The sequence below is a fragment of the Lytechinus pictus genome, chromosome 6 (genome assembly GCF_037042905.1).
Source record: "Lytechinus pictus isolate F3 Inbred chromosome 6, Lp3.0, whole genome shotgun sequence".
Taxonomy (NCBI): Eukaryota; Metazoa; Echinodermata; class Echinoidea; order Temnopleuroida; family Toxopneustidae; genus Lytechinus; species Lytechinus pictus.
This window is the reverse complement of record NC_087250.1, coordinates 8,604,349-8,631,893: the sequence shown is the minus strand read 5'-3', so window position 1 is coordinate 8,631,893 and position 27,545 is coordinate 8,604,349. Positions and strand designations below refer to the sequence as shown.

The following is a 27,545-nucleotide window of genomic DNA, read 5'->3' as shown; positions in this document are numbered from 1 at the left end:
CCTTAGAAACCTCCGTATAAAGCGCTTATTATTATTTCACGAAACGCCCCCCAGGCTTCTCTCTATTTTTCTGATTTCTTCATTTGTCTTCATTTTTTTCTTCCTCCCCGCCGCCGCAAAATATGTTTTTGCTTCTTTAAAAATTATGTAACGACGATCCGGTCAGAAAGTCAAATCCATAAAACATGCTCTGAAACTCATTACAGAAAGAAAATATCTTGTGAACAAAATGCTGGTACGAAACATTATTTATTGCATATAGCGTAGTAAAGAGAAAAGGGCTTGGTCATTCTCGAGCATGTGCCAGTCAGGACCATAGTTTGGCCCCATATCTCTATAACTGGTAAGTAGGAGGAAGAAGCAAGAAGTTCGGGTGACTGATACAGGAAAAAGGGGTGAGTGACATTTATTTTCTGACCTTAGTCAGTTAAAACGAAATGGTGATGATTTTGTGTATAGATAACCAAACAAGTCATTTTTCTCCGGTGTTGATTTTGTGTGTGTGCTCAGGGGATGTTATAACAAAACATTTGGTTGCTACTTTAAAACTGTTGGTGACTTTGTTGTGTCGAAACTTTAGTGTGTAATTCTAACATTTTCTACGGACACCAACTGTTATCAGATTAAAACCTTAAAGTGTCTTATCACAAAGTGCTGTATGATTTATTTTTTAAAATATTCGTAAAATATTATGCCTTTTATAATTTCAGTACGAAATATTTGAATAGTCATATGAATTTGTATAAACATTTCTTAATTGATCATAAATCTAAATTGTGATGACTTTTGAAAATTTATGACTTTTGAAAAAATGTAATTTTTACAATTTTTATACGACATAACTGTGTGTTTGGCTAAACATTTCTATAATTTTTAGTACAAATAATTTTGGTCTAATGGTCTTACGTCATTTTGTATAACATTTGTCCAGAATGCTAGTCGAATGCCTATAAACAATGTCACCATTTAATGCATTAAATACATTTATCATGGTGACTATTTCAAGAAATTGAAGAAAGGGGAAAACATATCATAAGAATCTTCTAATGATTAATGTATTGCAAATGCGATTCTGAATGACGTACACGAAAGTTCACCCTGACGTAAAGTTGTTCTTACAAAATGCAGAAACACATAAAAAACGTGAAAGCTGGCAATGATCCATCTTCAAAGAAGATCATAAATACTGTTAAAGTATAAATTCCTGACATCGCATAAGGTCGCCTTCTATAAATTCCATCATTTTTTCTGAAAAAACTTACAATTTTGTATGTATATGAAAATACGCTCTATAATTACTTAAGAGGTAACAATATGGTATTTCCTTTACATGTGCATCCATCACATTTTATCCTCAGACATATAATATTTTACATGATTCTGTAAAAACTATTAGTAGACATGAATTCTTTAAAAAAAAGTTATATAACACTTGGGGATGGTGAAACCACTTGCATTTCGCAACGTCACAACGTAAGAAATTCAACTCTTATCCTTCGACGGTGTCTTTTTTCGGGGGAGGGGGGGGTTAACCTTCAACCTTTTGTAATAATTGTTATGATTTCATTTGAATGAACTTATCGTCAAAGCGAACTCACGTTTTGAAGACACTTCTCATACTGTCCGGAGTTTTTCTGGGACTTTTCTTTTACAACGACATTAATTTGGTGGTCGTGGCTTAATAGAAAAGTTCATTGGTAAACATCCTCCGAATATAACTATTTTAATCGTGGTAGGAGAACTAATATCATTGCTCCATTTTTGTTTCTTTAGCTAAAAGGTGACCTCATAATGGAGTCTTTTTTCTTCATCATATTCCTCTGCATTTGTTCGTACTCTGGTAAGAAACTGTATCATTTCGAATTCATAATAATTGTAATTTCTCTTTCAGATAATGTTCGAAAAATAGGGAATTTTCGGATATCGGTGCATAACGAATACAAGAACACAGAAATGTATTGTTAAAGGAAACCAAAATACAAGGAGAAAATCTATCAGAAAGAATAAAATGAGAGCAATCTAAAACTTGTTTTAATCAAAATTGGTTATATAATAAGCGAGTTATGGAAGTTTGAAAACTCTTAATGTAAGTTCTATGGGGATCCTCAAATTGGCAAACATGCTTCAAAATGGCTGATTTTGTGGACAACTCTAATTAAAATTTGTTTTGTAAATTTTCCTCATTATCTTTCACATTGCATCTTGCCTCCTTCTAAGCACAATATATGTCATGGGAAAATATAATTCACACCACATGTCAAGGTCAGGAGGAAATATGTAAAATAAACGGGAAAATCTAAAAATTTGTGTACAAAACAAATGGAGACCTGTCTACAAAATCAGCCATTTTGAAGCACGTTCGCCAATTTGAGGATCCCCATAGAAAGTTCAACAAGACTTTTTGAACGTCCACAACCTGCTTATTTCACAACCGATTTTGGTGGAACTTGTTTTAAATTGTTCCTCTTATTTTACTCTTTTCCAATAAGATTGCTCCTCTTCTTGGGTTTTGGTTTCCTTTAAAGATATCTTTGTCAAAAATTGGTGAATAAAAACGGCAGTTTAGTCCCGTACTCTGGAAAAATGGTATGTTTGCCATTTTTAATCAGCTTCAGAATTTAGGACGAAATTACTTTTCCACTTCACCAATTTTCGAGAAAGACTTCCAGCTGTTCTTTGTCAGTTGGCGGTCACTTTCAATACATTTATTGAAAGAAAACGTCACACTCTTTTTAACTGAGACGTTTATACTATCAAAGTGTCGATTTACCAATCCTAGAAACATATGTTGTGGTAGTTTTCGTATTGTTTATTACTTTTTATTCAAAATATTTATTAATAATGAAAATGAAATATTTCGCAGGCTATGCGGTTTTACTGCCATAAATATGCGGAAACAGCTATCAATATTTGGTTGTATGTTTAATCACACGCACAGACCCACCCCACACCAAAACAGATCGACATGTACCATATGCCGTGTGATTTAAATGTATTTATATATTTTTTTAGACCAAAAGTTAATAGACGTAATGATATTTGACAAAGTGGGTATTGGACCAATTGAAAAATACAATTAGACTAAATGATAATAAACAAAACGGCTATTAGACCAACTGGCTATTAGACGAGATGGTAATTAGACGAAATGGTTATTGGACTATGTTGATAGTTGACTAACTAATGGTACACAAAATGATATCAGACCATGCGATAGTTGTGGAAAAGGGCAGTTTAAATGGCAATAAACCGATTGATATCCATACAAAGAGTAATCCTGATTTCCAAATCATAATTCTCTTTTTTCGTGTCTCAAAATACTTAGTGAAAGCATATTTTATATCTCATCTGTTGCTCGAGTCCTGAAGGAAATACCGCTGTGACATTATGCGTTGCGACATGTGACGTTATGCGTTAGAAATTTTGCTGCGACATTATGCGTTGCGACATATGTGACGTTATGCGTTAGAAAAAAACTACGACATTATGCGTTGACTGCGACATTATGCGTCGGACGCTCTTGGCATAATGTCGCAATCTGCGACATTATGCGTTGTAACAGGGCCAGCTCAGCTAACCAAGACAAGTTTAACTGAGTTAGAATTTCTTAGATCTAGATCTAGACCTGGGAGGTCTAAGTCTAACTTGGACCCTAGATAGAAAAATAGATCAGAATAGATCTACTGACTACTGTAGATCTAGATTAGAACCTACAAGGGGCAAAACTAGTATAGCTAGGGCCTGGCCCTGCCTACCTCAGACGAGGGTTCGTAGAGTATGGGCTCCAATACACTTCACTACCGCTACCCTCCGCTTTAACTATCCGATAGTGGGGCGGAGGGTAGCGGTAGTGAAGTGTAGTCATGGAAGTGGAGCCTATACAAAACCTCGCCTGAGGTAGGCCATGCCTAGACTCTAGCCTCATTTGTTTTCCTAACATAGGCTCATAGCCTAAATTATAGGCCCTAACTTAGACTTAAGGCGACCGCACATCTTACGATTGGTCAATTCTGGAATAAAACGTAGAATTTGATGCTATTATTGAGACTTGAAATATCTTACTGTGTAATGTTCAAAATCATCGTCCGAATGCCTATCTTTAAATCTGTGACTATGCTATTATCCTTCCTAGAATAAAAGCAAATTTAATATTTAGTCGTAATGACGTCATAGCAGTCGTACGATTGGCTATGATTTGAAACTAATTTGGGCTTTACTCCAAAATAAAGGCTAACAATCTTACAAAATGTATATATTAGTATTCTTTCAATTAATTTTAACCTAAAATAAAATGAAATGTTCCATTCAAATTTTCAGAAAATGAGCAAAATGCGATTTGTTCCAAAATCGGAACGCGAACAGTCGTGGTGTGCGGTGGCCTTTAGTTAGGGCAAGGCCTAGAAAGTCTAGAGCCTGGCTCTGACGGTCAGTGACAGAGCTGTATAGACTCCAGGCCGTAACTAGAGGGTCTAGTCTAGTCTAATCTAGGCCTAGAATAACCCAGGGAGCTCCAGGGGTCGTCCGTGTAATACTAGTCAAACATATACTCTCCAAAATGGGGTCGGAATAGCACTACAAATAAAAGGGGGGAAAATAAATTATGCACTTACCTCGATTGTATGGATGAAGGTCTATCGTGATACAGCTATCCGGACATAGAGGCACAAACTGGACCCTAAAAAAATTAAAAGTTAGACTTCATTGTCACGTTCGTTTTGCTATCGATCAGCCATTTTGTTTTTAATTTTGACAGAAGGAAAACGAACGAGACAGAACTTTTCTCTTTTTTGAGGGTCCAGTTTGTGCCTCGATGTCAGGATAGCTGTATCACGTTACTTAGACCTTCATCAATATGAATAATCAAGGTAAGTGCATAATTAATTTTTTCCCCTTTTATTTAAGGACGTTCCACAGTTAAAGTGAAATCCATGTCATTTTCACCAAACTTTGCACATAGATACTTTAGAACCTTAATATTCGAAATATGCAAAAATTAACATAGGTCCATGTGCTTGATTTTTTGTTATAGAGCTCCAAAGTTCACCCAAATCGATGTTCTTAAGAATTGCGCATTCAAAAGAATTTGGCATTTTTAGACCGCCCAAGATTACTACAATGAGTTTAAACCTCTATTACTCAGTCAAAATACATGAAAAAGTCATCAAATTTCGCAAGAGAGTTAATAATTGTATCGTTAGAATGGAGAATCTATTTATAGTGCTATTTGTTTGCAACTTTAAGTTTAACAGCACTGTCATTTCTTACAAATGGCGTAAAAGATAACAAAATCCCAATCTAAAAAATGTAAAATTTCAGTAACAAACTACAAACGTACAATAAATGCTGCACTTTATTCAAAATCCATGTCATTTTCACCAAAATTTGCAGAGTTGTAGAGGAAGGTATACCTAAGAGGTACAAACATTAAAAAATAGGGGTTCATGTGCTTGTTTTTTAACTATTAGCATTTTTATTAGAGCAAATGTGCTTTTTAAAACACCAAAAATGCGCCGAATGCTTAGTATCTATGTGAAGAAAAAATCAAAACCACTCTACCATTTATTCAAACTCGCGGTAATATTCGTGATTCTTGGCAGCACTGCAGAGTAAAGTATTTTGAAATTGTAGAGAATATTTTTTTTGAATGGTCCATGGAATTATTCAATTTTTAGCTTCATGAAATAACGCATCGGATCTGCAGTTAAAGTGCAGAAGATGAGAAAAATCAGCTCATACCCGCAGCTTATTAAGCACCTGTTCATTCATTGTGATGTCAGCGCGCAGAGTGTAAACTATGCGCAGATCATGATGCGCTCAAACATAACTGTGGAACGTCCTTAAAGTGCTATTCCGACCCTATTCCACCCCATTTTGGAGAGTATATGTTTGACTAGTATTACACGTACCGGAGCTCCCTGGGTTAGGCCTAGACTAGATCTAACTTATTAACGTTAGAATTTAAACTCTAACGTTAGATAAAGAAATAAACCTTAAAATCAACGTCCAATGTCGTGAAGATCGATTAAAACTGTTCTCTGTCTGTGTACATTCCACGCATTATTCATGTTCATCAGACACCGGACCCTTCAAATCAATGTCCAATGTCTTCTGACGGTGTGGATTCCATGCATTATTTGTCTGTGTTAGACGCCGGAACCTCCGGCTAGCACTGCCGGTGTTGTACGGCTAAAAGCAGCCGGAGAGTATCCGAACAATCATTACATGAAATTGACGGCGATAATAATTCATTTAAAAGATCTCTTCATACTTCTTAGAAACATTAAATTTGGGTCAGAACGTGAGATATATATATTATCTAACAATGAAAATTTAATACATACCAAAATACGCCTCTATCCCGTCAAAATGGGAAGCCGAAGACCCTTTTTCGCAAGAACTTGCTGCGGCTGAAAAATGACAACTAAACAGAGCCAAATGGCTAGGTGAACTTTCATGTAGAAAATGCTTTTTTGGTACTGCAAGTTATACATTTCTCGACAGCTTGTTTATTATAAAATTTAAAAAATAGATATTTGTTTCTAGTTCAGTTAATTTTAATCAAGTCACCATAATGAAAACGTATATTTAAAAATATATGAAATGGCAACATATCACGAAATTATTTCTTGATATGTTGCCAATTTAACCGTTGACAAACCATTTGTAAAAATTGTCACTTGTACAATAAATATGTCTTATCGTTTTTTCTGAATGGTTAAATGTAAAACATACTCTTATTTTATTTGGAATAATGACATCAGATCTGATATTTTAAAAGCAAAATAAGTTCAAAAATACTTACAAATTACGCATTGTAAATGCACAATTTGGCAACATATCACAAATTCATTATTTCCGCATGAATTCGTGAAATGTGGCCAATCAATTATTTTTCCAATAGGTGATTTGTAAGTTAATTTTGATTTTTTTAAATAATCAATTCTTCCAATATTATTCAATTCGACGTAGCCAAAATTTTCTAACATTAATTGTACAGTAAAACGTGGCTATGATATTAAGACGTGGGGTGATCTTTGATACAGGTGTGTGCATTGTCGTTTGGCAACATATCATGAAATTAATTCTTGAATTGTTGCCGTTTTACGTTTTTTAATAACATCTTTTCATATATTTTACAACAAGTAATTTTGATGGGACGAAAATCCCGTTAAAGTTGTTTTAAGAATAGTAGTCGAGGGTTCATGTTTAAACAGTATAAAATTAAAATATTCTATAAGAAATATCACAAAGACAGTAAATGAACTGCAAGCTGGCAACATGATTTCGGACCAAAAAATTGCGTACGTACACTTAGATGGCCGCTCGGTATGGGGTGAATTCGTGCACAAGTTTTGAGTTCGAAATCGAATCACAATATAATCGTGCACACGTGCACAAGTTTTGAGTTCAAAATCGAATCACAATGTAATCGTGCACAAGTTTTGAGTTCGAAATCGAATCACAATGTAATCGTGCACAAGTTTTGAGTTAGAAATCAGAATGAATTTCTGCATTACTTTTGCGCTGGAAATCAACTATGAATTTCAATTCTGCAAAACTTTTGAGTTCGTTTGTGCTCGATATCCGAATCCTTGCAATTATTTTGTGCTCGAAAAAAATCACTTAACAATTTTTCATATCAAGAAATGAATTTTTGATATCAAGAAATCAAATTTCTGATATCAAGAAATGGAATTCCTGATATCAAGAATTTGCATTCTTGTCAAGAAATGAATTCTTGATATCAAGAATTCAATTCTTGATATAAAGAATTCGATTTCTTAATATCAAGAATTACCATTGCTTAACTGCACAAAACCATTTCTTGAAATGGAAAACTAATTCTTGATATCAAGAATTCATTTCTTGATATCAAGAATACAAATTCTTGATATCAGGAATTCCATTTCTTGATATCAGAATTGAATTCTTGATATCAAGAAATAGAATTCTTCATGTCAAGAATTCATTTCTTGATATCAAGAAATGAATTCTTGATATCAAGTAATAGGCTTAAATGCTAAAACGGCTTGTCATACGGGCTTAAGCCAGTTCACGGTTAGCTCATGATCAACTTTTCTCAAATAACCTCTGTGATTTTTCATTTGGATAAGCACTATCATTTTCAAATGTAGATGTTGCGTAAGCTTTACCGGTAGAGTATTCAAATTCTAACAAATTCTAAACAAAAGGCATTGTATAGTCCAGGTGACTAGAATAGTACATCAGGGATAAAGTTTGGAAATCTGTGTTATTGTCTGCCTTTGGCACATTTGACTATTGTTTAGGCTACTGTCAAATACCAGTGATTATGAAGGCTCTATTTATTACTCTTCAGCTTGGATGTGATAAATATTTTGAAAGGAATACATGAATAATCATCAAATCACAGCAAATGCCTATGTCAGTGAATTTGAAAGCCACCTTCATGGTTGTCTCCAATGACCTTTTTCTGCTCGTGCGCAGTTTACAACCGTGAACAGGCTAAAAGAGTCTTGAAAAATGTTGGAGACTCGAACGATAGAGGGCACGGTATATGATGTTAAAATTGTAGCACTAATTTGCATATCAGATTGGAATGATATCAATATAAGACACGATGGAGCACACCTGTACCACCTTGGCGTCTACAACAATTGCTCCGGGCTTAATTTCGTCCAAGATAGAGGCACTAGGCACCTTTCGCAATCCTCTACAACGCGAGATTAGAGTCGGGTAACTCAAAAGTTAACGATTAATCATGGACTCGATTTTCAGATTGATTGTACGTTACAGTCAATACAATCAAACGTAGAAAACTGTTCTACAATCATTGCTGAGCTTTGTGTTACAGGCCCTATAGATCTTGCTTTTCGTGTGCAAAGCTCTTTCATACGATACCAGCATGGAGCTATAATAGCTCTATGATACCACCATGCCATGCCATTTGCCTGGCTGAGCTCGCGGCGGGACTGTACCTGTATCATGGCTATGACTCCAGCTGGCTGGAGACATGCGAAATGTAGATTATGACATGGATAAGAAAGTGGTTTTTCAGACAAATCGAGTACATATTGAGTAAGGAAAAATTTACCGAATTAAGGCTTAGATATAGATCATTACAGTCCATCGAATCGATATTGCATTTAATGTACATTATTGGTGGATCACTGGCAATAGACCAGTTCGTAGTTACTTATGGACAATTTTGGTCAAAGGACCTTTCATTTCTTTCATTATGATAGGCAGATTTCAAAGCAAGATATTACGTAAGCTTGCCTTACATAGCAGGATGAAGACATTGAATAGACCAGGTGGCTGGAATAGCACACCAATGAACACTTTATGAAGGTATTTGTTGCATTCCTTCTTTGAATGCATATTTCATGTTGCACAATGTACTTAGCAAACTGTGAAATACCAGTCGTTCGTGGACGCATTGTTGTTTTTTTTGTGGATGTAATGAAAACCACAAATCAAAAGAATATATGAATAATCAAGACATCAAAGTTGGTGCTTATCTTATTAGATTTTAATCACCATGTCACTTTAGTACAAATGACCTTCCTCTGATCATGCGTAGAATCTTTTGATAATGCGCAGAAAGAAACTACGAACTGGCTTATTGATTCCATGAGTCAGATCACCTCTCCAGCCGGAACCATTTTCGCATGCGTTGACATATACACAGCATGCAATAGGCCATAAACCGTCTGGAAAAACATCTAAATTTGCGGGGTTTTCTTCATTTTCCTGCTCTTATACACAAACGATATGCCTCTAGCACACAATGTAATGGGCAGTATGTTTTACTTTCCGCAGAAATGGGGGATTTCCCGGGGTGTACACTTCCGTTGATGAGTGGATACCAGGCGCGACCATGGGGTTTTGAAAAGCACCCTAAACAATGGAAGTAAGTCTTTTCCAGATTATGAAAATGCATCTCTTAAGTATTTGGGTTGTGACACCCTACAAGTATTGGAAATATATCCCGTTTTTCAGTATTTTAATCATCGTTTTTGACACCCTTATAATGCTACATATGCCTATACGTAACGTACTTACCCACTCTTTCCCTTTTTACGTATGGTCGCGCCTGGTATCCACTTTTCAATGGGAGTGGGCCCCCGGGCGGCTTCTCGAGCTCTGGGAGGAACCAAAAGTGGATTTGGAAAGTCGTCCTAAATCGGATAAATCGCTGTTACCATAGTAGCAACCAGAATTTTGCACACGAAACGCATATTGAATGTTTCCGTCGCAGATGCGAAACGACAAAAAAATATCATGTCACACAATTTGCATTGCAGGACAGAATTTTACGACCATGATGACGGGCCCAAAAAGTCTCTTCCAAAATCAACTACCGTCGTAAATAAGCGTGTGCGTCCTCAAACGAAAGGTCGGGACTGTTGGATCCAGGAGGCGGGAGGGAGGTCACAGCCGGCCCGTGCCCCCCCCCCCCCCTTGAAAAGCAAAATAAAAATGTATAATGTAAAACAGTAAAAATGGCATTAAAACTAAAATGTGCACCCCCTTTTGAAATTGAAGACTTTGGGGGGGGGGCTTGTCAAATTTTTCCTTGGGAAAAATGTGCCCCCCCCCCCCCTTTGAAAAATCCTGGGTCTGTCCCTGGATAAAGGGTAAAGGTTATGGAATTGTTGCAATAGGATTTTACGTTTGGTATAGGGTATAGGTGTAGGGTAGGTTACAGTGTTAGGGAAGGATACGGTGTTAAACCCAGGGTTGAAGTTGGCCGTTCCATTAGTGTATGGAATTAAGAGCTGATCAATAGTCGCCGGAGCAAATGTCCTGGAACCCAATGTTACACCAGAAGAATTCTTCAAAATGTTTGCCAGTCGGGTGATAAGAATTGCACTGGACTATGAGGTGTCATGACATTTGCTCCTGCGACAATTGCCGCTGGCTTTATTTTGTCTATATAGGATGTAGTGTAAGGGTTGCAATAGGTTCTATGTTAGATTTAGGGTTAGGTTTAAGGAGGGTTTAGTGTTAAATCCACGCAGGCTTAAAATCAGTAATTCGATTGGTGTGTGAAATTTAAAGCGGAACAATTGTCCTGGAATCAATTATCATTAGTTTTATGTTACTTCATATATTTGGTCACGCTTATTTTATCTATTTATTTATTTATTTATGTTTTTTCGGCAGCCGCGGACAAGGTCTTCTTTGTGGACCAGATCAATTTCGGAATATACCACAGTGATATAGAACCGGGAATGCTCCTGACCGATCAGCTGCATCAGAGGGCGTTCTTCGAATTTATCCACCGACCAGGGGTCATGACCTATGACATCGTGACAAATATGGTGGTATGGGGACAGCGGTCCCCGCATAAAATTGGAGGCGATGTTCTGGACGGTGTGCCAAACAAGGTTGTCATCATTCCGGGTGTTAGTAAGTAATATTCCCCAGTTCCTTTAAACATGTTAAAATTGAATTGCGTGTGTAAGTGCGGATGAAAGGAAATGGTCGAAATTATTGATTTACATAATATTCCCAGTCGAGCACTTTTTCTAGCAACCGTTGAATATTTAATTCCCATATTTTTACACAACAATTTCACAAACTCAGATGTTTTGGCCTTTGTACAGGTATATATGAGGAGTCCCTCAGGGATCTATTCTAGAAACGCAATTATTTTATATTTACACAGTACAGAATAAGAAATAAACAACCCGTTAGACATCTCATACAACCTGGTTTAATATGAACTAACGATTGTTCATATTGTGTTTAAAGACAATATAAGCAAATATTTTGAAATTGAACAAAAAAAAACATGAGCAATGAATTTTGAAAATTTCTCATTAAACTTTTAAAATTATGTTTGAAATTTAGCGTAGCAAAGCATGTACATTTTCTTTCAAAAATATGTTAGTGTCTCTACAAAACGGGCTGATCTTTTTTCTTTTTTATTTTTAAAACTCAAAATATATGTATATTTTAAGACTGGCTGTCAGTGAAAACGACCGCAAAGTGTTGATCAGTTCGCTCCATCTTTGAAATAACCGAGTTCACTTCGGTTCTTTATTTTTCCAGAGCCTTTCTGCATCACCTTCAACAATTTTGACCGAAGGATCTACTGGTTTGGAAACGTCTCAAGAATCTTGGCATCAATCAGACTAGATGGGACTAATAAGATAAGGATCGACTACAATGATAGGCATATATATGGACTAAGCGCGGACGGTCAGAAAGGGTGAGTAATATATATGTCTGTTGTTATGGTTATTCAGTATCCTAACAATATACTTATATTTATTTTAGCTATCGGGAGGGGGCAGAGTGAGCGCCCCACCCCTTATATGTTTAAATCAGTGAAATAAACCCGAGAAAGAGGATTTACAGGGATAACGAATCGTATAGAGAAAGAGAGGTATAGGTCATGTAAATCTCTGTTACCCATGGAAGCCTAATTCAATTGAGTAAAAAATAGCTTATATCTTGCCGCTTCCTATTAAAATGAATTGGAGCCGCCCACGTATAACATCAGCTACTGTTATTGATCATACAGAAGAGAAATAGAGAGAGAGAGAGAGGAAGGTGGTCAATGATCACATGTTACAGTTTTTTGAAAGTTTAGACTGTTTATTTTGTTATTCTTTTTTAACTCATTTTTAAAGGGTGAAAATAAATCAAGCAAGGAACCACCAACCTTTATTTAAAGCTGTTTGCCGTAATAAACCAATCGCTAATCAATACTTTTTTACAATTAAGATTAACTATTCCGCTGCCCAGTGAGTACTTTGTCGCCAATAAACTAGTGACATCATCTCCAGTGTGTGTCGTAGATGGCGAAATGACACTGATCGCAGAGAATTACCACTGGTGTCACGCGCGTAAAACATTCCCTATAGACTTGTGTGTTAAAATGGCACTTAAGAAAAATTCATAAAAAATAATTGTGAAATTAGAGGGTCGAATGTTTACTACCTTTGGATAGGATATATATCTGACATTCCATATCTGACCAGAGAAGGGTATCATAGCCAGCTCATTTTTAAAATAAATCACCATTTATGAAGATAACTATGATGGGATCAAATTCATCAACTGGAACAGTAAAATAGCCCCAATTCTTCCGCCAGTCAAAAAATAGTTCCAAATCATTGATATATCTTCCCAATTTGGGCAAAGGAAGTTCAGTAATTACCATTTCTAGAATCAGTGTTAGATTTGGAATCATAATTCATACATTTTTGTCAATCAGCAATATCAAATTTAAAAAATGTGAATGGGTTGGGTCGAACGAATATCTTTAGCCCTCCTGATGTACTTTGGCTCGTTGCACCCACTGTTCTGTATGAGAATTCCATGTAGGAACCATGGCCGAGTGGTTTAAGACGCCTATAGACCGGCTTATTATATTCACTCGCGTTCGTAATCACTCGCGTCGCGTTGGTAATCACACGCGTTTTTTATTTTTGGCGATTTTTTTTTTCATTTCGGTGCGATTTTTTTTCTAACGGTGTCTTCAATGGGACAAACACGCTGGGAAAATAAAATGAAATTGAAATTCGAGTTTCGTTTTAAGCCGGCAAGTGCCTTAAATAAGATGTACTCGACTACTGTTTTAACATAACAAACAAGCAAATCAGCCATGTGGCTCAACTAACTTAGAATAGATCCGGACTTCTACTGTGTCTTATACGAGGACTCCGAGTCGGAACTTGCCATATCTGCCACACCGATATTACATCGTATCATTCCCATATGCGGACATGCCTGCATGCAATGGCCCCAAGGCGGCCGGACACGGCCGCGGTCGGACACGACGTGCATCGGTAGCATGGAGCAAGCTAACGTGAGTCGAGCTGAGTTAGATCCCACGTTACATATGAGGCGCCGATTGTACCAATATTATATAGAACAATTATTTGTTACATAATCATTATTCATTAGATAATAACTATTATTTATATATAATTTACATTCTATTTGTAAATAATTACTATTATATAAAATAACATTTCTAATTATTTATATATAATTCCAAGTAATACTTCATTATTTGTAAATAATAATAGTTCGACATTCTATTGTTTATAAATAATGATTATTTATAAATAATGGGATATTCAAACAAAAATGTTATTTGTAAATAATGAAACACGATGAATTTTCATTATTTATAAATATTGGGAAACTCAACAAATTATTTATAAATAAACAAATGTGCACTGGCATTGTTAATAGATAATTATCATTTATAAATAATAGAAAACTCGACAAACTTATTTATAAATAATAAAAAAAACGAATTGCAATTATTCATAAATAATGAAGTATGCAGTGTCATTATTTATAAATAATGAAACACAAAAATTATTATTTATAGATAATGAAAAACAAATAATCATTATTTATAAATAATGGAATGTCGAACTATTATTATTTACATTTTACAATTACTTGGAATTATATATAAATAATTAGAAATGTTATTTTATATAATAGTAATTATTTACAAATAAAATGTAAATTATATATAAATATTTATATAATATTTACTGGTCTTGAGGGGAACATCAAATATATTGCCAGCAAAAGAATCATATTGGCCCGAGTTTTTAGACGAGGGCAATATGGGTCTTTTAAGGGCAATATATTTGATGTTCCCCGAAAGAAGGGCAGTCAATATTTTTATTATCATCCAAATCAGATATCTAAAGCAAAAATCATGATAACAGTGATATCTTTTAAGAATAGAGTTCTGTTGTGTCATGATAATATCAGTGTCTAGGCTCTGCTCTTTACCATTATGACGTACTTGCAAGCGCCCAGATCCAGCGTTGTCTTTATTATGACGTAGATCGTTGGTGCGCGGAACATTATGAAGCGTATCACTTCATTCGCATCCTCAAAGGCCCGGATGTGAGACCAGGGAAAATACAAAGGTATATTTTGCGTCGTCTCTGCATGCAAAGTCAATACGCGCATAGAAACCGAGGAAAATACAAACAATATACCTATCCCTTCCTGATAATAATAAAATACAGGGAAATGCGGTTTTGTAAATGACCAGCTCAGATGTCTGATACGGGTGATAATAGTTATTATTAAACGTATCAGACATCTGAGCAGGGCAACTTTGAAACATTGTTGCCTGCTTAAGACTGGGATCAAATGGCCGGTCAATAAAATTCCAATTGTTTATCCACGGGCCCAATTTATTGCCCGCTCAGGAAAGTGAATGAGAAAATGCGTGGAAATGTAGCGGGCAATAAAAGGCAGCGCTAATATCCGGGTATTCTACGCGTTTTTGCACGCGTCCTTGAACCGCGCAGTGCTATACGTCATAATAATGGATACTGCGTCCCTAGGCCAGGGACGCATCATTTCAATTACGTCACAATGGTAAAGTTCAGAGGCCCAGTCTGCTCAACTTGATAAACTAGATTCTCATTCTAAAAATTTAAAATATATAAATTTTAACGATTTTTGCTCTAGATGTCTGATTTGGTTAATAATAGCAATATTGACTGGCCTGGGGGCGAAAGGACATATCGCCCTCACTAAATTGATATCACCCTCGTCTACGACTCGGGCGATATAAATCTAGTTTGGACGATATATGTCGTATCGCCCCGAGGTCAGTCAATATTGCTTTATTATTTAATGAATAATGATTATATAACAAATAATTGTTCTATATAATATTGGTACAATCGGCGCCTCATATATAACGTGGGATCTAACTCAGCTCGACTCACGTTAGCTTGCTCCATGCTACCGATGCACGTCGTGTCCGACCGCGGCCGGGTCCGGCCGCCTTGGGGCCATTGCATGCAGGCATGTCCGCATATGGGAATGATACGATGTAATATCGGTGTGGCAGATATGGCAAGTTCCGACTCGGAGTCCTCGTATAAGACACAGTAGAAGTCCCGATCTATTCTAAGTTAGTTGAGCCACATGGCTGATTTGCTTGTTTGTTATGTTAAAACAGTAGTCGAGTACATTTCATTTTAAGGCACTTAATTGCCGGCTTAAAACGAAACTCGAATTTCAATTTCATTTTATTTTCCCTGCATGTCTGTCCCATTGAAGACACCGTTTTAAAAAAATCGCACCGAAATAAAAAAAAAATCGCCAAAAATTCAAAACGCGAGTGATTACGAACCCGCACACGACGCGAGTGATTATAAACTGCCTATAGACCTGCATAGACAAGCGAAAGTTTGAGGTTCAATCCCCGGCCACGGCACCTATGCCCCTGAGCCATGCATTTAATCAATATTGCTCTTTTATCCTAAATAAAGATGTAAAGATAAAATGTTGAGGTACCAATATATGAACGAGTTTTATTTTTTTAAGTCATACCGGAAGGGAATGGGTCACCCTGAAAGAGTACATTTTTCATTCTTCATCCATGTGTCTATGACTAGAAAGCTCTATTTTTCTGAGGGAGATCGCATCATGGAAATAAAGGTGGATGGTACAGATAAAGAGGTCATTGTTGATACGGACCTGGTCAATGTTACTGCTTTCACAAGAAACGCCCAAGGTAAGAGTCGGTGGACGGGCTTGTCTCAAAACATCGGGTAGTCGCGTCGGATCGTGTAAACGCGTTACCCCACCTTTCGTGAGAAAGTCACATATTGGACTGGTGGGTGGTTCATAAAGCTCTCCGTAAGTTAAGAGCGACTTTAAGAGCGACTGGTGATCCTTTCTTATGGTTAATGGTATATTCATTGGCGATGGTTGAGCGCGTAAGAAAGTATAACCAGTCGTTTTTAAAGTCGGTCTTAACTTACGAACAGCTTTATGAAACGGCCCCCTGGTTAGTTCCATTTATGGCAGTTTCCTGAAAACAGGATAGTGTTTACTAGTACACGAAAGGTTGTATTTTGCGACAACATGAGTCGATCAGTCTAACATTGAAGTTCACCTTGTAGACGTTTCCTCGTTTGCATGTTTTGCACAACTCTACTGTTTTACATTTTCTGAGAGCAAATCCAATAAGGAAAAAGAAAGGAAGAAGAGGAAAAGAAGAACGAGAAGAACAGGAACAGTATGATCAAATCTACACACAAAGAAGAAAGATGAAAGACGAGGAGGAAGATTGGAAAGAAACATGTAATAGCGCATGAGTTAAAAAAAAAAAATTAAGAGCGCTTTATGGGGATGGTGTAATGGCCACGTCGTGCTAAATTTCTCTCAGGATTCTTAACTTTTTAATGCTAATTGATGTGCCTACATCATATGGATCGCTCCTTTCCAGTTTTCATATTATTGTACAATAAACGAATCAATTCCACATTAAACACGATCGGCTAACACGAGGTCATTTCTAAAACACCATGATTTTTTTCTCCTACCATTGGTTTTGAACAGTTGGCATAGCCTACCCCATTTCCCGAAATAGATTTCAATTTCAAGAAAGAGTGACAATATTGTTGTGTTGTTTTTCTTCTATTCCTTGTAGATAACTGTCTATACTGGATCAACGGTGGCCAAACAGTCGAGAGGTACAATTTGGAAACCAACGTGCGTACCGCCCTCGCCAATATATCGATATTAATCGGTTACGCTGAGCACATAGTCGTTTATAATTATATCATTTACTGGGCAGATAATAAACGAGGCGGGATTGGCCATCTACACCTGAACGATCCCACCAATCAAGACTTCCGTACAAACATCACAGTGAGTGGGACCGAGCAAAGTTTGGCGGGGATACTGGATATGAAAGTGTTTATTGACGAACATGGTAGGTCGAACTCAAAGATTTGTCTTACATTTTTCTATCGTTGATATACTTAATTTATCTCTGCGAATTCCAAAATGGTATCCCTGTCTTTGCGTACATTAAATCTTAATAATGAGTAACAAAGAATAAGAATCCAGAATCGCCCAAACTAAAGGTAAAGTTGTGAACATGTCCGTTAAAGTCGCCTATAAACGGAAATTACGTTTGTTTATCACAAAAGACTTACGTAGGCCTAAGTCTTACGTAAGTCACTGCATATATTAAGTCAGTCTTTCCGCATAAGACCTACGCAAGTCACTGCATGTGTTAAGTCAGTCTTTCCCCATAAGACTTACGCAAGTCTTAGGCAAGTCACTGCATGTATTAAGTCAGTCTTTCCCCATAAGACTTACGTAAGTCTTACGCAAGTCACTGCATGCATTTAGTCAGTCTTTCTCCATAAGACTTACGCAAGTCTTAGGCAAGTCACTGCATGCATTAAGTCAGTCTTTCCCCATAAGACTTACGTAAGTCACTGCATGTATTAAGTCAGTCTTTCCCCATAAGACTTACGTAAGTCTTAAGCAAGTCACTGCATGTAATAAGTCAGTCTTTCCCCATAAGACTTACGTAAGTCTTAAGCAAGTCACTGCATTTAATAAGTCAGTCTTTCCCCGATAAGACTTACGCAAGTCGTAGGCAAGTCACTGCATGTATTAAGTCCGTCTTTCCCCAATAAGACTTACGTAAGTCACTGCATGTATTAAGTCAGTCTTTCCCCATAAGACTTACGCAAGTCGTAGGCAAGTCACTGCATGTATTAAGTCCGTCTTTCCCTAATAAGACTTACGTAGGTCACTGCATGTATTAAGTCAGTATTTCCCCATAAGACTTACGCAAGTCTTAGGCAAGTCACTGCATGTATTAAGTCCGTCTTTCCCCCATAAGACTTACGTAGGTCACTGCATGTATTAAGTCAGTCTTTCCCCATAAGACTTACGTAGGTCACTGCATGTATTAAGTTAGTTTTTTCCCCGATGCTCCTGTTCTCGCATCTTTGATATCTCTGAATTTTGATATGAATAAAAGCTAATACTACATGTTATTTGGTCATGTCCTCATTTGAAAATGTCTTTCTTATCTACTCATGTGGCAGTCAACTACTGCAGCTCGTCTATGAATAAAAGCTAATACTACATGTTATTGGCCACGCCCTCATTTGAAAATGTCTTTCCTATCTGCTTGTGTGGCAGTCGGCTACTGGAGCTCGTCTATATGAATAAAGGCTAATACTACATGTTATTGGTAATGTCCTCATTTGAAAATGTCTTTCTTATCTGCTTATGTGGCAGTCAACTACTGCAGCTCATCTCCATGCCAAGAGGGTCTCATCTGTGTTAGTGGCAGATTCGAATACAACTGCGTAGCCAACAACACAAGCAACAACAACACCGGCAACAGCACCGACAGCAACAATGCCGGGAGCAGGGGCGTAGACAACGGGGGGGATGAGGGGGATGCATCCCCCCCACCTCACAAGGTGGGGGGGATGGCATGTACAATCATCCCCCCCCAGGTTTTGGGGAATGATATTTGGTTACTTAATAAGTCATAATGATGATAATAATAGTAATAATAATAATGATAACGATTATAATATTAATAATAATAATAATTATGATGATGATAATAATAATCCTCATTATTGTAATTGTGTTTATTGTTATTAGCCGTTATGGTTCCGATTTCTTCACAAACTTACAAAGCAGTATTGTTACTCCATGGATCATAGTGATACCGTTTTTATGTTTTTTGTATCTGTATGTTAATGAGCCGGCAGCCAATATCCATCTATGGATACTATGCCTGTTTCTTTGAGGTAAAAAAAAAAGCATAGTATGTACGTATTCATTATGCTTTATAATGAACAGACATATTGTTATTTGTTTGTTGTTTATGTGTTCTATTCACAAATGGCCACAGAGGCTGTTTTCATTCATAACCACATACCCATATCAAGACAACAAAGACTATACCTGCGTGTACACAGTTGACATTGGTTTTTTTCTGAAGAGGTGTAACAGCAAAATTCACAGAGATAAATAAATACGTAGTGTGGTTCAATATGCAATACTATGTGTCAGTCCATTCTGTATTCATATGCCACGGTGTGTAGATCTTGTCGATGTATGTCTGTCCATTCAAGGCGTAGTATGTGTGTGGTGCGCGCACGGGTGTGTGTGTGTGTGTGTGTGAGGGTGTGTGTGTGTGTGTGTGATTATGTGTGTGTGTGCGTGCGCGCTTGTGTGTGTTATTTTACCTCATTAAGTATGCATCAGATTGCACGATTTCAAGTTCAAAATTGCAAAAGCTCCCTACCGTGGGAGGGGGGACACCCCCCTCCCATACCCTCCCCCCGCTCGGTCACTTCGCTCCCTCGCTCGGGCGCTTCGCGCCCTCACTAGCGTTGGCAGCCCAGTCATCCCCCCCAGGTGTACGAACCTGTCTACGCCACTGGCCGGGAGAAATACAACATCATTAAATAGCGGTGGTAAGAGCAAGCATTTGTAATCTTGATGAGATTCGATTTAATTTTATGAGATTTTGGTTTAATGGGTTTATGTGATTTTATCTGATTCAAATATTTGATGCTGATGTGTTGTAATAGGCATGATTTTACTTCACTTTTAAGTGTGATTTGATATGATCTGATTTGATCGGGAAAGGGGGCGTTTCACAAAGATTCAGGGGTCCGTTGCAGAAGGAGTTGCGTTTAAACGCAAGTCAAAAAATCAATCACAAGTCCCAAATGCGCGCTGTTGATTGGTTGAAAATCAAGTTGCGCTTCATTGCAACTCTTTCTGCAACGGGCCAGATCTGGTCTCTTAACACAAAGGTTATTCCACAGAGAACAAGACCGCTGAAAGACCTTTGAAAGACCATGAATTCTGGTTGATCTTTCAGAGGTCTCTCAATAAACCTACAATGGTCTTTGAGGTCTTACACGAGTCCTGACTAATCTTTCAGTGGTCTTCGTGGTCTTCATTGGCTCCAAAACTGTTTGAAACGGTTCCAAACAGTCTTACAACGGTCTGACAGGAAAATGGTCTTTAAGTGATCTTTCAGCAGTCTTTCAGTGGTCTTTCGATGAACTTTCAATGGTCTTAATAGTCTTTCAATGATCTTTCGGCAGTCTCTCAAGATTTTTGCGGAGATCACTATAAGACTCTTGAGAGATCATTGAAAGATCATTCAAGATCAATGAAAGACCAGGCAAAGTCCATGGAAAGAATTCTGAAAGATCACTTGTTGTATACAAGATCTCTGAAAGACCATTAAAAGATCTCTATAGGACAACTCTAAGACAAGAAATATCCATCAGTCTTTCAAAGTACTTTGAGGGGTCTTCTGAGCCATTCCACAGAGATGACAAATTTCAGTGATCTTGAAGACCGCTGTAAGACCTTACCAATTTTAAGTCTTTCAGTGGTCTTCCACAGGACGGAGTACGCTTGATTTTCACGATTGATTGTACAATGTAGTCTATGGAATCAATCGTAGAAAAATATTAAATATTAGCAATCAACTCCAGATATTATGTTGCAAATCTACAAGTGATAACTAAATTTTAGCTGGAGCAAATCAAGGCCCAGTCTTACAAAGAGTTACGGTTGATCCAATCAATCGTATAGAATCCTAGGGAAATATATCAGTGTCATATTTTTTGTACAGAAAATTTGCAAAATGTCCTTGGCAAACAAAGATCACACCAAATTGTCAAGTAATCAATTATTTTATGGATATACATTCATATGTAGAGAAATTTTTGAGCAAACATGCATTATATATGTTGGCTTTGCTGGCTTTCCATAGTTGCGATTGATTGGATCAATCACAACTCTTTGTAAGATGGGCTCCAGATTACAATCTTTGATCCTTAATCAATCACAATACAAGCCTCGCTTCTCAGCTGGTCTCTTTTTTTTCATATCTTTTCTTTCTTTTTTGGCATACATAGACAACTATTTATATACTTTAATTACGTTTAAAAAGATTTTGATTTATCAATTACTTTTGTTTATTGTATATTGTTTGTATTGTTGTTACCCGGGGGGGGGGGGCACTTACATTGACGAGTGGATACCATGCGCGACCAAAAAAAAAACACGAAAAAATTATGTCTTTTTTCAAGATTGGGCACGTTACGTACGGAACATAATAAGGGTGTTTAAAACACTGAGATAATGAAAAAAAGGGTATCTATTTTCGCTAGGAAAGCTACGTGTTTAGGGTCAAATTTGCGACGGTAAAAAAATTGAGGCTAAAATGTTTTATAAAGGATGTACTTTTTTCCCCGAGAGTCAACACTACGTGTTTAGAGTACGATTTGCGCGAGGTGTGGGGAGGTTGGGCTGTACTAAACCCAATGATGTAGGTAAATTAGGTAAAACCGACGACCGATTAAAATGTCACTGTACTTGTTTAGGGGTCCAATTCAGGGAATAATTGCCATGAGTATCGTTTTGTTTCCAATAATTGTTAAGGGTAGGGTTTTACACGCCGATACTTGTTAAAGGACAAGTCCACCCAAACAAAAACTTGATTTGAATAAAAAGAGAAAAATCAGACAAGCACAATGCCGAAAATTTCATCAAAATCGGATGTAAAATAAGACAGTTATGACATTTCAAATTTCCGCTTATTTTTAACAAAATAGTTATATGAACGAGCCAGTTACATCCAAATGAGAGAGTCGATGACATCACTCACTCACTATTTCTTTTGTATTTTATTATATGAAATATGAAATATTTGTATTTTCTCATCATTGTCATGTGAAATGAAGTTTCATTCCTCCCTGAACACTTGGAATTCCATTATTTTAATATTTTGTGCTTCAGGCAAGGAGGTCCTAATCGTCAAATTCGTAAAAATTGATATATTGTATAATTCAAACAATAAAAAACAAAAGAAATAGTGAGTGAGTGACGTCATCAACTCTCTCATTTGACTGTAACTGGCTCTTTCATATAACTATTTTGTTAAAAATAAGCCGAACTTTGAAATGTCATAACTTTCTTGTTTTACATCCGATTTTGATGAAATTTTCAGCATTGTGCTTGTCTGATTTTTCTCTATTGATTCAAATCAACATTTTTCTGAGGTGGACTTGACCTTTAAGGGGTGCATTTTCAGAAGATGGAAAATACGTGTTTATGGTGCTTTTCGAGACCCCATGGTCGCGCATGGTATCCATTCGTCAATGGAAGCGCCCCCCCCCCCACTTGGGTTGTTACCAATTTAAAAGTGTAAGCTTGATTAATTTGTATTTTTTTTTTTTTTATGTTAAAAGTGTAAATATTGAAATGAAATAAACCAAATGAATTCAAAGTCATTAACAGTTGATTATTAATTTATAAATTAATGATTTAAGGGCCTAAAATAGACTTGCAACTGATCGCACGTTTCTCGCAACGCCTCATAAGGCACGCTTATAAACACTTCTTGAGCTTTTTATTTACTGATATAACCACCAGGATTGAATCCGTGTGGTTTACGCGGTGAAGACTACCCGTGCGACGCGATGCGTGGTATCTGCCATAACAACAACGGATCAGCCCTCTGCGACTGTCAAGAGGAATACGCTCTTGGATTTGATGGCGTCACGTGTTTAGGTATGTTACCCTTTTTACTCGTCTTCCATTTCATTGATTAAAAATCATTTGCACGTTTATAATGCAAAATATTTTGATAGGTGAAAACACGTTTCATGACATTTATGGAGAAAGTTATTGTTCTGCTTCGCACAGTGGGCAGGGAGTGAGCAAACGTGCGTCAAAACTGGTTTCAAATCATGACACATATTTCTTTCTTTCAAATGCACTATGCAAAGATAAGAACCTCAAAAGAGTGTATCCATGCAATATTTATCCATGAAATTGATTATTAGTTGTCCATTTTCTTTCAATTTTAGGCTTACCTGGAAAAGACTGTTCACGCCTTCAACATGTGTTAAATTACCCTTTTTATTGTTTGTAATTGTTTTAACAGAAGGGATAAAAGGTGCATTTGATTAATGTTTATTCTAATGATCTATTAATAATCACTTTCCCCTCTATCTCTCTCTCACTTTCTCCCTTTCTCACTAAGTCCACGCAAACTGCCGGAAGTGTGACAATGGCGAATGCATCGAGGCCAACGGCATCTATAAATGCATCTGCGACAGCGGGTTCACACTAGCCGGAGATGAACGCTGTGAAGATATAAATGAATGCCAAAGTTCTGTTTGTGACCCGGAATATGGCGTATGTGTGAACACGAAAGGAGGATACTACTGTACCTGTCGGACTGGTTTTATAACAGTTGGGGACGGATTCACGTGCCAAGGTAATATCCGTGTTTCGTCATAGGTGTCTTTCACAAAATATATCGATTCTGTGTTCTGGTTCTTTTGGGTCAACGTTCATGCTATGTTTTGACAACGCTGTTATCATTGTTTTATCATTGTTTCTGTTAATTCTCTTTCCTTTTTATCAAAAATGTAAATAAATTGGAATTGAATTTGATTTGTACATATATATATGAAAAAAATATTTCTGTATATATTTCTAACATGAAAAGTCATGACGTCATGCACTTAAAATATTTGCATCATATACGGTTTTCTAACTTTTAACATGTCTCTTACCCCTCTCTGTGAAATCTGTCATTTCTTCCTTCAAACTTTTATTAATTGTAGCAATTTTAGATTTGAGTTTTACCATTTTTTTTCATCATTTTCGTCTTATAAACCCTTTATCCATAGTGGACTGTACCGAAATTACCTGTCAAAATAATGGCACATGTACGGACAATCAGTGCTTCTGCCCAGATGATATCGAAGGGATATTGTGCGAAACTGGTAAGTTTGTGTTACTCCGAATTCTTTTGCCCGTATTATCAACTGGATCTACGTCGGCCAGAGTATATAGGACCAAGTCTGTGCTAAAACTATGGGAAGCCAGAAATGATTAAGAAAAGGAAAATCGATTTCACTTCCTGTATATTTCATGTTTACCGTGAGTTCTCCCCCCAAATACCTGTAAAAGGTGAAGGAAACAACCGTAACTCACTCGCCAACAATGTTGAAGATAAAAAAAATAAAAAAATTAAAATCCAAATATTTTGGTAAATTGATATTTTCAATAAACGTGTATAAAACGTATAAATAACCATTTGATTGTGTGTCTTTTGAGTGGCCACCCCCCCCCCTCCCTTAACACACATACACACAAGGGCGGAAATCTCTCCCCAAAGGTAGGGGGACCAGGTGCTGGAAAATTTGACAAGCAAAAAAAGGTTATCACCCAAAAAGTAAGGTCATCTCGTCCAAAATACATGTTTTATTTCGATTTTGAATGATGTATTTCTTTCCATCATAAAAGACCAAAAATAGTATGGGGACATTTAATATTGTGTCCCCCCTACTATTTTGGGTAGGGAGGACGTGTCCCCCCTGTGATTTCCGCCAATGCATACACACCCTCACCGCGGCCCCTGAAATCATTAGGGAGCTTTTGCAACCACTATACGCAGACGCTTTCTGGGACGAAGAGCATCTATTGTCGACAGCCGTTCATGACAAAGCATTCTTTGTCGAAAATCGGTAAATCAGATCAATAGTGTCGCCCATGACTCCGGACATACGACATATTTGCTATTTTTTTCTCAGCTCAGAACAATACCCGTCCCGATCACTAATTTTCGACAAAGACCTCTAAGCTGTGCATGGAGCTCTTAGGGGCTTTTTTAATAGATCTACTATGTCGTAGAGTCCGTCCCCGTTGCAATTGCGAAAACTCACTATTTCTTTCTAATCACCACCACCAATGAGATATTATCATTTGTTTCTTCTCAAAAAATATTTCACTCACCTCAGTTGATTTGGAAACGGATGACGACGACGATACTGAGACCAACGTGTCCGATAATTACGACGACCCAATCACATGGCAGCTGCCGAGGAACATCATCATCATCATCACCATAGTCGTTCTCTTAATCATCATCACCAGCATCGTCATCGTAGTCGTCTGCTATAGATGCAAGAGAAAAGAAAAAAACAATGAAGCCGCATAAAGTCATTCTTCGATAAAATTCGGAATCATCAGAAGACATGCAACTACAACCAAATCGATGCAGAGTTTTGGGGTTCGAGCCCTGCTTGGATGACGTTCAATGTCGGTCACAGATGCCAGTATTCAATACAACTATGTAAAAGAAAAATCAATAACACACACATACCACCCAAGTTTGCCATATTTCATTCTCCCCGAAAGGTGGCGCAATGCAAAGTTTGAAAGTGATATCATCCCAGCTTTGAGGATAAATCAAATCCCAATCTGGTGCTTATCAAACGTGAAAAGAATTCCATAAATAACTGTCGTATAACGTAACTGACGTAATCGAATCCCCTGTATTTTCGACACATTCCATGCATATCCCTATATCATATAGTAACATTACTCTCCACACCGAAAAAAACCAGAGGCTCCGCGATCGAGGTGAACAATATTTTTCAGTGATACAACCAATTCGCTGCTTCCACTGATGTAATTTTATTTCGTGATTTCAAGTCCTTTTCACAATTCTTGAGTCAGCAAATGATCTCTCCTATCCGCTGAATGGTGGTATTGATTGATATGTCTTTTAAATGCATTTCCTTTGGACCGCTGACGGTGTATTGTTGGATTGTGACGTCAGTAACCTGGTGCCTATTTACTAAAACCCGATTTCACACAAAAAATTGCATCAACAGTTTTAAGCTATTGAAATCATTCAATTTTATTGGCTGATAAAAAACGCGTAACAGAAATTACGCATCTATTATCATACCAAGTCTTTATGAAACATTGGACGGACCGGCATGGACGTATTGGAATGTTGTATACAAAAATACAGAGTATCTCTTTTATTGATATTTGTGCATGGCTGAAATCGTGGCCTGAAATCGTGGCCGAACTCAAGGGAACTGGGTTGGATTGGGACGGGCTATTTCACTTGAGTGTATCATGGAAACTTAGTAATGGACATAGTTATGTATAATTTTGTACAGTTTTTAATATATTTATGCCCAATAGATTAAGATATTTGTTTTTACTTCTCACTGTATTGTCGCAATTGTTATTGATTTGATGATATTAGAATTGTGAGCATTGAAATACTGAACAGCTCGGTTGTAGAGCATAAGTTCCATGATACGAATAACACGAGCATCATTTGCCAAGATGCTTTGCATTCTTGCCGCACTCTACCCAGGTGAAGTACAAAGTGGTAAAATAAATTCCTTGAATCGCTGGCGACATGTGGCAGATTGGCTACGTATTTTTTATTATTTTTTTTATTTATATACAGACATTAAAGCCATCGCACACAACGAATCTTTGATTGTACCCTGCAGGAAACGTATATATAATGTCCACAATGTTATCACAGTTTCGAAGACAGTGTGAAATCAACTTCACACTGTTAAATTTAAAGGGATGATCCGGGTTGAAAATAATTATATCTTAATAAATAGAGTAAAATTCACAAAGCAAAATGCTGAAAATTTCATCAAAATCGGATAACAAATAGCGAAGTTATGGAATTCTAAAGATTTACATTGTTCTTGTGAAACAGTTCTAGGCATGTCTTCATGAATATTCATTATGTGGGCTGATGATGTCATATCCCCACTTGTTCTTTTGTATTTTATTATATGAAATTAGGTTTATTCAAAAAAAATTACCAAGAACAACTGATTAAGTGCATTAGTTATTTATTGCCACAACTTATTTCATCAGAATGGAGACACATCATTTACACATGTATG

At 36.9% G+C, this 27,545-nt stretch overlaps 1 protein-coding gene across 1 annotated transcript; it reads left to right on the top strand.

Annotated features, from left to right (window-relative positions):
- Window positions 1-297: 297 nt before the first annotated feature.
- Window positions 298-27,545, top strand: LOC129263846 (pro-epidermal growth factor-like). Its single transcript, XM_064100705.1, has 12 exons — window positions 298-395; window positions 1,774-1,840; window positions 11,149-11,394; window positions 12,040-12,199; window positions 16,389-16,507; window positions 17,429-17,713; window positions 19,045-19,292; window positions 20,186-20,243; window positions 23,230-23,367; window positions 23,843-24,079; window positions 24,498-24,593; window positions 25,611-27,545. The coding sequence occupies exons 2-12, from the start codon at window positions 1,792-1,794 to the stop codon at window positions 25,808-25,810; spliced, it is 1,836 nt and encodes a 611-aa protein (XP_063956775.1). The 5' UTR covers window positions 298-395; window positions 1,774-1,791; the 3' UTR covers window positions 25,811-27,545.